Source organism: Melospiza georgiana, chromosome 18, assembly GCF_028018845.1.
Source record: "Melospiza georgiana isolate bMelGeo1 chromosome 18, bMelGeo1.pri, whole genome shotgun sequence".
NCBI lineage: Eukaryota > Metazoa > Chordata > Aves > Passeriformes > Passerellidae > Melospiza > Melospiza georgiana.
Window position 1 is genome coordinate 4,776,423 of NC_080447.1, and position 10,250 is coordinate 4,786,672.

At 63.9% G+C, this 10,250-nt stretch overlaps 1 protein-coding gene and 1 long non-coding RNA gene across 2 annotated transcripts; both read left to right on the forward strand.

Annotated features, from left to right (window-relative positions):
* Positions 1-1,983: 1,983 nt before the first annotated feature.
* CRYBA4 (crystallin beta A4) lies at positions 1,984-3,904 on the forward strand. The gene is made up of 5 exons (XM_058037140.1): positions 1,984-2,022; positions 2,128-2,246; positions 2,422-2,563; positions 2,661-2,803; positions 3,757-3,904. The coding sequence occupies exons 1-5, from the start codon at positions 1,984-1,986 to the stop codon at positions 3,902-3,904; spliced, it is 591 nt and encodes a 196-aa protein (XP_057893123.1).
* A 1,241-nt stretch (positions 3,905-5,145) lies between these two features.
* LOC131091187 (uncharacterized) lies at positions 5,146-9,742 on the forward strand. The gene is made up of 3 exons (XR_009115358.1): positions 5,146-5,262; positions 6,109-7,746; positions 8,013-9,742. It is a non-coding gene; the product is annotated as an uncharacterized LOC131091187 (long non-coding RNA).
* Positions 9,743-10,250: the final 508 nt, after the last annotated feature.

Genomic DNA, 10,250 nt, shown 5'->3' on the forward strand with positions numbered 1-10,250 from the left:
GCATCCCCGTGGCCTTCCCTGAGTCAGGGCTGTGGCAGGGATCAATCTGAGGCTATTCCTGAGCCCCCCAGACACAAAATCTCTGCCCTGCCATGGACCCTGTGCCCTCACTGCACCATCCCTCCCTGGCACAGAGATGCACAGCTCCAGCACAGCCCTGGCAGCAGATGGACAGAGCTGGCACAGTGTGGCCACAGAGGGCACGGGCAAAAGGGTTTGCTCTGCCTGTGGATCTCCTGCTGCTGCATCCCTGCCTGGCACTGAGTGCCACCATGGGGGCTCCAGTGACTGTGTCACACTGCCAGGACACGGCGTGGACAGTGAGTGAGTGGTGGTCACTGTGCTGGTGGCCAGCACAAGCTGAGTTTAGCTCAGGCCACAGCGAGAGGCCAGGGACAAATTGTGCCAGTGCCAAGAGGGCTTTTGCTGGGGTTGCAGGTGGCAGGGACAGCCCGTGCAGCTCTGCTGTGCCCTGGGGCAGCCCGTTGTGCTGAGCCTCCCCAGCTGCCCTGCTCTGCCTCCCCCAGGGTGCCCGGGGCTCACAGGGCTGCTGCAGCTGCATGAGGGGGATTCTGGCTCAGCCTCCCGGCAGTTTTCTAGCAAAGTCTGTCCCAAAACACAGCACTCCCTGCGGACATGGGTTTTCCCATTGGGCTCAAGAGCCTCCATTGCCTGCTGCCTGCTCTGAGGGGCAGGCTGGCTGGGTGCCTCTGCCCAGCCTTTGTGGGGCTCTGGCAGCACCCCAGGATGATTTGTGAGGTGTGTGGCTCACTGTGAGGTGTTTAGGTCCCCAGATTGTGGTGGCAGCAGAATCTATCCAGCACACAGAGGCAGGAGGTTGCTGCAGCTCTTCCCAAGCCATGACCTGCACCTCCAGCCCCTCCCGTGCCTTTTATACCCCCACCACCACTTTCCATGCCCCTGCTCCCCACTTCTTTTGGTGTCCATGGCTCTTGTGTGCCCAACCTGCAACCAGCCACCCTGGATTTAGGGCAGAGCTGCTCTGCCTGTGCAGGGAGAGCAAGTGGAGACGTGTCCTTCCTCCCACTTCCCAGAAAGGGGTGAGGAAACCTCCCCACACCCCCAGAGCAGGCAGCGCTGCCTGCGGGCAGGGGGAGCGCTGCCAGAGCTGGGACACAGCCCCAGCCCCATGCCAGGGAGGGCAGATGGCAGGATGCTGGCAGGGCCTGGGGGCGATGCCCCAGCCCTGGAGCTGTGGGGTGGGGGTCAGAGCCCGTGCCTGGTGGGCCAGCTCCATGTCCCGGCTCATCAGCGTCTCTGACACGGTGCCTTTGTTCTGGCCAGTCCCTCCTCCCCACCATGTGCTGAGTTAGGGGTTTCAGTAATGCTCCCCTGGGCTCTGTCTCTATCTGGAGGCTATAAAAACCCAGCTGGAGGCTGCTGGACATGTCACCTCCCTGGGCACCAGTGCCTCACCCCAGGTAAGCTTTGGAGCCTGGGGCAGCTTCCCTGTGCCCATGGCAGGGCCTGGGAGTGAGCAGCTGTGGGAACAGTGGAGGAACATCCCAGATCCAGGGCTAGAGCTCTCCTTGGCATTGGGAGCTGTGGTGGGGGTTGGGGGATTGGGGGCTGTCCCTGTCTGTGGCAGTGGCAGGTGTTGATGCTCACTGTGGGCACAGCTGACTCTGCAGCGCTCCCAGCTCAGCACTGCCCTGCCAGCACCGGGGCTTTGGCTCAGGGAGCTGCCAGTGGGAGGAGGAGTTTCCCTGGGCACGGGCAGGGACGTCTGCCAGGGCCAGGTGCCCACTGGGCCAGGTGCCCGCTGCTCCACATGGCCCTGGTGGCAGCTCCAGCTGGGCAGGGAGAGCCACAGAGCTCTTCATCTGCTCCAGCGTGGAGCAACCCCCTTGCTGTCCCCCAGAGTGCTGTGAAAGGGGACAACAAGGGCTCCTGAGGTCATTTTCATCTGGGCACAGAGGCAGCTTGAACCGTGCCCTTCCCCTGTGCTCTGGCAGAGCCACCATGAGCCACCGCTGCAAGAAATCCTCCGGCCTCTGGAAGGTACAGGAGCCTGGGCAGGACCAGCACCATGCCCTGTGAACCCCTGGGAATGGGGCTGCAATATCTGCACCCCCAGAGCCCCCTGACTCCCTCCATCCCCCCCAGATGGTGGTGTGGGATGAGCCTTTCTTCCAGGGCAAGAAGCACGAGTTCACCACCGACTGCTACAGCACCCCCGAGCACGGCTTCAGCACCGTGCGCTCCTGCAAGATCGAGAGCGGGGCGTGAGTGGGGGTCCCGGGGCACTGCCACCCCCCGGTGCTGCGGGACCCCACGGATGGCAGGGGGGTTGGAGCAGTGCCTTTTGCTACCCGAGCTGCCTCCAGCGGGCACCGCTGGGCACCGGCTGTGAGCGGGGCGGTGGGCACGCCGGGGGTCTCACCCCTCCCGCCCCGGCAGGTGGGCAGGCTTCGAGCACTGCGGCTTCCAGGGGCAGCAGTTCGTGCTGGAGCGCGGCGAGTACCCGTGCTGGGAGGCGTGGAGCGGCAGCAACGCCTACCACGTGGAGAGGATGTGTTCATTCCGCCCCATCGCCTGTGCCGTGAGTGCCCCCGCCCCGGCTGCCCCCGCGGGGCGACCCCCGGAGCCCACCCCTGGCCACGGCGGCAGTGCCAAAGCCGTGCCCGTCTCGGCCGCAGGACCACGGACGGAGCAGGTTGATGCTCTTTGAGGAGGAGAACTTCCAGGGCAAGCGGGCTGAGATGAGCGATGACTGCCCCTCGCTGCCCGCCCTGGGATGGGGCAGCAGCACCGTGGGCTCCTTCCTTGTCCGCTCCGGAGCGTGAGTACCCGGGGCGCGCAGAGGGGCCGAGGGTGCTCTAGCAGCCGGCCGAGGGTGCTCTGGCAGCAGGGCTGAGGGTGCTCTGGCAGCAGGGCTGAGGATGCTCTGGCAGCGGGGCCGAGGATGCTGTGACAATGGGGCCGAGGATGTTCAGGCAGTAGGGCCAAGGATGCTCAGGCAGTGGGGCGGAAGATGCTGTGACAGTGGGGCAGAGGATGCTGTGACAGTGGGGCCAAGGATGCTCCAGCTGAAGGGCTGAGGATGCTCAGGCAGTGGGGCTGAGGATGCTCTGGCTGAGGGGCTGAGGATGCTCATGCAGTGGGGCAGAGGATGCTCTGGCAGTGGGGCTGAGGATGCTGAGGCAGTGGGGCTGAGGATGATCTGGCAGTGGGGCTGAGGATGCTCTGACAGGGGGGCTGAGGATGCTCTGGAAGCAGGGCTGAGGATGCTCTGGCTGGGGGGCTGAGGATGCTGTGACCGAGGGGCCGACGATGCTCTGTCAATGGGGCCGAGGGTGCTGTGACAGCAGGGCTGAGGATGTTCAGGCAGTGGGGCTGAGGATGCTCCGGCAGTGGGGCTGAGGATGCTCTGGCAGTGGGGCAGAGGATGCTGTGACAGTGGGGCCGAGGATGCTCCAGCTGAGGGGCTGAGGATGCTCAGGCAGAGGGGCTGAGGACGCTCAGGCAGTGGGGCTGAGGATGCTCAGGCAGAGGGGCCGAGGATGCTCCGGCAGTGGGGCTGAGGATGCTCCGGCAGTGGGGCTGAGGATGCTCTGGCAGTGGGGCTGAGGATGCTCAGGCAGTGGGGCTGAGGATGCTCAGGCAGTGGGGCCGAGGATGCTCTGGCAGTGGGGCCGAGGATGCTCAGGCAGTGGGGCCGAGGATGCTCCGGCAGCTGCGGGGGCTCCGTGGTGCCACCAGCCCTGGTCACCGTCGCTCTCTGCTCTGTCGCAGGTGGGTCTGCTCGCAGTACCCGGGCTACCGGGGCTTCCAGTACCTGCTGGAGAGCGACAGCCCCGCGGGCGAGTACAAGCACGTGCGGGAGTGGGGGTCCCACGCGCAGACGGGCCAGGTGCAGTCCATCCGCAGGGTCCAGCAGTGACCGCGCTGCCCGAGCCCCCCCGCCCGGGCCCCATCTGTCCCCTGAGCGGGGACAAAGCTCAATAAAGGCTCACTTGTCCAAGGCGGCGCTGGCAGTTGGGGATGAGGGCCACGGGGGTGCGCGGCCGGGAGTGATGCCGCTCCCGGGGCAGGGATGAGGTGGAGGGGAATTTTTCTGCCCAGGTGCAGGGGCTTTGCAGGACCCCCGCATCCCACCACCCCACAGACACCGTCTGCTCTTCCAGCACCTGCCAGGAGCTGAAAGGAGCTGCAGGATCAAGCGAGTGTGCACCTATCCCTGCATCCATGCAGAACCATCCCAGCACTCTCACCCATCTGTACACACCCCTGCACCCATCCCAGCACCCATCCCTCACTCCCACACACCCAGTGTGCAGCCAAAGCTGGAAATACAGCCGGGAAAGGCTGCTCTGGAAAAAAAAAAAAAAATCCTCATTTCAGAAGAGCACTGGAGGAAATGTTTGATGTGGTGAAAATGTCCCATGCATGACATTTGCAGCAGCAAGGCCACCAGCGAAGGGAATGCTGCCCAGCAAGGGATTCTCTCCGCAGGAAATCACAATTAAAAAGCCTAAATAGAAGAAGAAACAAAAAGTTGTGGGATGGGCTGAATGAAACCCTCCTGCGCCCCAGGGCAAACCCATCCGGGGCCGGCAGCCAGGGAGACCCGAGGAGCAGAGCGGAGTTTCTGTCACCCCCCGTCCTGCGTACCCCCTGTCCCTGCTCAGCACAGAGCCCTGGGGGGACGCGGGCTCCGGGAGCGGGACCAGCACATGGCCGGGCACGGTGGGCAGCTGGCGGCGAGACCAGGGCTCCCCGGGGAGCCGGCGGGGACTGGAGAACAATGCGGGAGCCCAGCAGCTGCAGAGCGCTGCGGAGGGGCTGTCACAACCCCCGGACGGGAGGGGAGCTGTGTCCCCAAGCCGGGCTGCTCCGTGTGCCATCCGTCCCCACCTCATCCTGGGGTCCGACAACCCTTATCCCCCTTGCCCCGCGTCCCCTGGGTCACACCCGAGCCGTCACGGCAAACGATGCCTGGCAGAGGGTGACAGCGGCATTTGCAGCGACAAAAGAGCCCCCAGGGTCTCCCGCAGCGGGAGCGATGCGGGGAAAAGGTGGCTCGGCCGCATTTCCAGCGTTAAAATTTCATGCGAGTTGCAGCATCCTCCTGCGCCGTAGGTAGGGCCGGGGGGGCCGGGGGCTGCTGGAGGAGGAGTTTGCTCGGCCGCCGCTTCCTCGGGGATGCTCTGGGAAAGCTCCAGCACAAAGGAGCGGCGCGGCGGGCAGGAGCCAGCGGAAGCGGAGCCCCCCAGCCCCAGCCCGGCCCCCCGGGAGCAGGTAACGCACCGCGGGCACGGCTCCGCTCCCTGAGGGCCGGGATGGGGTCTGGGGGGCAGGTAACGCACCGCGGGCACGGCTCCGCTCCCTGCGGGCCGGGATGGGCTCTGGGGGGCAGGTAACGCACCGCGGGCACGGCTCCGCTCCCTGCCGGTCAGGATGGGCTCTGGGGGGCAGGTAACGCACCGCGGGCGCGGCTCTGCTCCCTGCAGGCCGGGATAAGGTCTGGGGAGCGGGTAACGCACCGCGGGCACGGCTCCGCTCCCCACAGGCCAGGATGGGGTCTGGGGAGCAGGTAACGCACCGCGGGCACGGCTCCGCTCCCTGCAGGCCGGGATGGGCTCTGGGGGGCAGGTAACGCACCGCGGGCACGGCTCTGCTCCCTGCAGACCAGGATGGGCTCTGGGGGCTCGGTGGGGCCGCCCCACCTCCGGGATGGAGCGGGGGCGATGTCACCCCGGGATTCGGGGGGTCCTGCGGGTGTCGCTTCGGGAGGTGGGGGGCAGGCGGATGAGGCTGCTGCCTCCCCTCCACGCCCCCAAAAATACCCCTATTCTCAATATATTATTCCCTGGTTGTAAATAACGCCAGGAGAGGCCCCTCCCGGCAGGATCTCCTCCTTCCCTGGGGGGAACAGCCGGGGCCCCCTCCCTTTGTTAGGGCAGGAGCAGCCGCGCACCCCGCTCCGTGTTCCCGGCACATCCCGGCCCGGCGGGCGATCCCAGTAATCCCGGTGATCCCGGTGATCCCGGTCCTGAGGCCCTCCCCTCGGACACCGACTGCAGCCCCCTCTCCAAATCAGAGCTAACTGCTGCACTGCTGGTTTGTATTTTTTTTTTTTTCCAGAATCCTCATCAAGAATAGGACTCCTGCCAGGTAAATGGATTCTTGCCTGATTTTTCAATGCTCCTGGGAGGATTTGTAGCCAAAAATGCTGGCTTAGTGCTTTGTCTCGAAGCCCCCATTTTCTCCTAAAGCTGATGGTCCCAGGCGGGGGTTAGAGGCGAGGCAGGGCCAGCAGCCCCAGGGCACAGCCCAGCCCTTCCCTCCCCTCCGCAGATGTTAACCTGGCAGATGCTCTTCTTGCGGAGCCATTTTCTCTCCCTCATTGTCTCGCAGCCTTTTGTGTGTGCGGGTAGGTCCTGCCCTGCGAGCCAGGAGGAGCCCAGAAATAATCGGATTTTCAGGCTTTGCGGGCTGGCAAGGAACCTTTCACACGCTGACACCCCTTTTCTGCCAGGGCTGCAGACAAAGGCAGCAGTGCCTGGCACCCCTGCAGCAGCACCGGAGCCTGGGCTGTGCTGGATGGCAGCGAGGGTCGGGCAGAGCTGGCAGAGCACAGGGCCGGGGTCTTTGCCCACCCTGATCTGGCGGCTCAGGGTGCCCGGATGCCACATGCCAGAGATCATCTCTCTGGGATCTGTTGTGCCCTCATCTCCCTGCTCCTGCCCGCAGTGGAGCTTCTGCTCCTCTTCCTCCCTCTCTCCCCACTCGAGGAGGGGGTTTAGCCCCATTTAACTCGGGTGTCCAGCCCCAGGGCCACTGTATGTGCCACCCACGAGTGTGGCAGAGGCAGCTCAAGCCCATGCCCAAGACGAGTCTGCCCAAAATTGTTTTTCCCTCCCTGCCCCTTGGGATGTTCATTCCCAGGCCGCAGAGGCCATCCCGCCCCAGCACAGGCGCCTCCCGCCCAGATCCAGCTGGGGATCCGTGTGCCAGATGCTCGGTGCCATCTCCACAGCCCATTCCCGCTGCTCCCACCGCGGCTGGGCTGCAAACGCCACCAGGACGTGCTGTCCCCACGGCTGGGACTGTCCTGCCGGCACTGCGGTGACAGCGAGCTGTGAGAAGCAGGAGCGGCTCCAGCTGAACTGCAGAGTCATCACAGCCCCGATCCCCCGGGACCCGCTGCTGTCCTGGTCTGCCCGGGCAGGCAGGGCAGGGCAGGGCAGGGCACAGCCACGGGCTGGATGATGCCACATGTCCCCAAGTCCCCGAGGAGATGGAGCAGCAGCCACCACAGCACTTCTGTGATAACCAGTTGACCCAGTTTAACCAGTGCCTGTGGAACCACAGGGTCCCAGACTCAGTTTGCCCCACGGCAGGGGCAGAGGTGGCAGCAGAAGTGGCAGTGGCAGTGGCAATCAGTCCCTGATTACCTCACTGGAGGCAGCAGGGACACTTTGGGGCATTGCCACCATTTCTGGTGTGGTGGTTCCAATGTGCCCCCCCTGTGCCTGGCTCAGCTCCTTCAGCCTTCAAGGGGACAGGGACAGGAAGGTCTGTGCCCAACCCTCCTGCCAGGCTCCTGCCAGGGCCCTGCCTGAGGACGGTGCCCTGTTTCTCTCCCTTTGCTGCGTTGGTTGTTTCTTTTGCAGCTGCTAATGACTGACCTGAGGTCTGTTCACACAGTCCCCTCGCTGCCCCACAGAGCCACGTGGAACAGGGGACATTGCACAGCACTCCTGTAGCTGGTGACCACAGGTAGGACTCTGGGGAGGGGACACAAGTGGTGGCAGCCCTGTGCTCTTCCACTCCTTCATTAGAAGGGAGGTGCTGGGCAGTCAGGATCATCCTCCCTCCTCAGGCCCCCATCTCCTGGAGGGTTCTCCCCAGGCCCCAGGGGGGTGCAGGGGTTCACACCATCCCCAGGGCCCCCTGCATGAGAGGATGTGTCCCCCTTGTGTGCCCAGCAGTGGGGAGGGGGTGGCTGCCACAGCCCAGGGTCTCACAGCATCTCTGCTCCTCAGTGCCACCACCCCAGGGGCATGGCCCAGCTCCTGCCTGGCCAGACTGACCATGTCCAGAGGGGAGCCAGGCTCGGGAGCTGCCATCACCACCAGGACACGATGCCAGAGCCGGGCTGGCCCCAGCAGAGCACCCTGGTACCCTCTGCCGTGGCGTGGAGCCACCAGCCCGGCCACTGCGGGGGACATGGCCCAGGAGATGGCTCTGGTGACACCTGAGGACACGGGGCTGAGCATGCACACGGTTCTCCTGCAAGGTGCTGAGGTGTCCCTGCCTCCCACTGCTGCCCCCAGGCCTGTCCCCTGCCCTGAGCACAGAGCAGGAGGAGGGAGAAGGAAAAGGGAGTGGGGGCAGAGCTGTGCCAGCTCCTCATGGTGACACGACGGGCACAGAGCCCACAGGGGCTCTGTTTGTCCCCACTGACCCTGCCCTTCCCTCTGGCTTTCTGGAACACCTGGGGTGTGGAGCCTGGGCAGTGAATCCTGCTGCCATGGCCTCTGCAGTGCCCTGTGAGGGTGGGACCCTGTCCTTACCAAGCACCACTCGGGCCCGTGTCCCCACACAGGGACAAGGACAGGCTGCAGTGGGCTGGGGGCACACACAGCTCGTGGCAGGTGTTACAGCCTTGAAGTCCAAACTGGAAAAGTGTCTCTTGGGGACCAGAGGAGCTCGTGCTGTGGGAGGAGGTGACCCAGAGGCACACAGGGCAGAGGCTTTCCTGAGTGCCCCATCCCAGCCCTGTTTCCTGGGGCACAGTGCAGCCCTTGGAGCATTGCTCAGCCCCATGGAGAGGCAGCTCCTGATGGGGAGGGGGTAAAATGTGGGTCACCTTTGCTGCATGGTGGCTTTCCCTGCTGGACCTGCACGTGCAGTGGGAGCTGGGGCAGCCCTGGAGCAGCTCCGTGCTCTCTGCTGCAGCCTTACCCCAGATACCAGCAGTGATTCTTTCACTCTTCCTCCTCTGCTTCTTGAGCTCCTTTGGGGTCCTTTAGGCACTGCTGGGGCTGTGTTCTCCATGCATCCTGTCTCTCACCTTTCCCAGCACCAGGGGTGGGAAGCCCATGTTGTGAGGGGCCTCTGGTACCTCCCTGGCAGGGATCAGAGGGGCAGGAGCCTGCTGAGCATTTCATTCAGGGACAGGTTCTGCTACACCAGCTAAACCCTCCACTAACACCTCCCCAAATACCAAAACCGCCTCCTGCTCTTGTGAGCCAGAGCTCTGCTGCTGGCAGGCCTGGCTCTGCATGCTGCCAATATTAACCTACTAACCTGCTGGGCCCCCTGTGCCCTCCCTGGGGCTGCCACAGCCCCTGGCACACGGACTAACCCACTAACCAGCCCAGCGCATGCCCTACTAACCCACAGCAGCCCTGCCTCGTGCCCACTAACCACGGCAGCAGCGCTGCCTTTAAAGGGGAACAGAAAAGCTGGGAAAAGGCTTTGGAGGTGTCAGTGCCAGGCTGCACAGGCAGGGGCTGGCAGGGACAGCCCTGCAGAGAGGACTGGCTGCCCAGGAGTGGTGTTGGCAGCTCCTGCATGTGCAGGCAGCTCCAGTTCTGGGCAGGGAAGGGGACTGCTGGTCCCTGGGCAGGAGAAGGGAGCAGCATCCCCTGCTCTGGGCAGGAAAGGGAACCAGCAGTCCCTTCCCCAGGCAGGAAAGGGAAGCAGCAGCCCTTGGCCCGAGCAGCCCTCGGCAGCACGAGGAGAGGAGAGGAGGGGAGAGGAGAGGAGAGGAGAGGAGAGGAGAGGAGAGGAGAGGAGAGGAGAGGAGAGGAGAGGAGAGGAGAGGAGAGGAGAGGAGAGGAGAGGAGAGGAGAGGAGAGGAGAGGAGAGGAGAGGAGAGGAGAGGAGAGGAGAGGAGAGGAGAGGAGAGGAGAGGAGAGGAGAGGAGAGGAGAGGAGAGGAGAGGAGAGGAGAGGGTTTCTCCCCACACGCCCTGCCCAGCTCTGCCTGTGGAGCCTGTTGCTGACTAGGAGCCTAAAACGGTTTTATCAGCAGAAGCTTTTCAGTTCCTTTTTAAGCCAGTAGATCTCTGTTACTAACACATTCCTGAACTGAATTAAACAAACTAACCATTGCTGCTTTTCTCTTCATTTCTCTTGCAGTGTGTGTGTCCTCTAAGGCAGACCAGCGCCCTGCTTCTGTTACTAACCTGTTCTTCTGTTCCCACTGTACTAATCCTCCCTGACTGTTTCTCTCTTGCTACTAACAACTCTCTTTGCACTTTGCCTCTCGGGTGC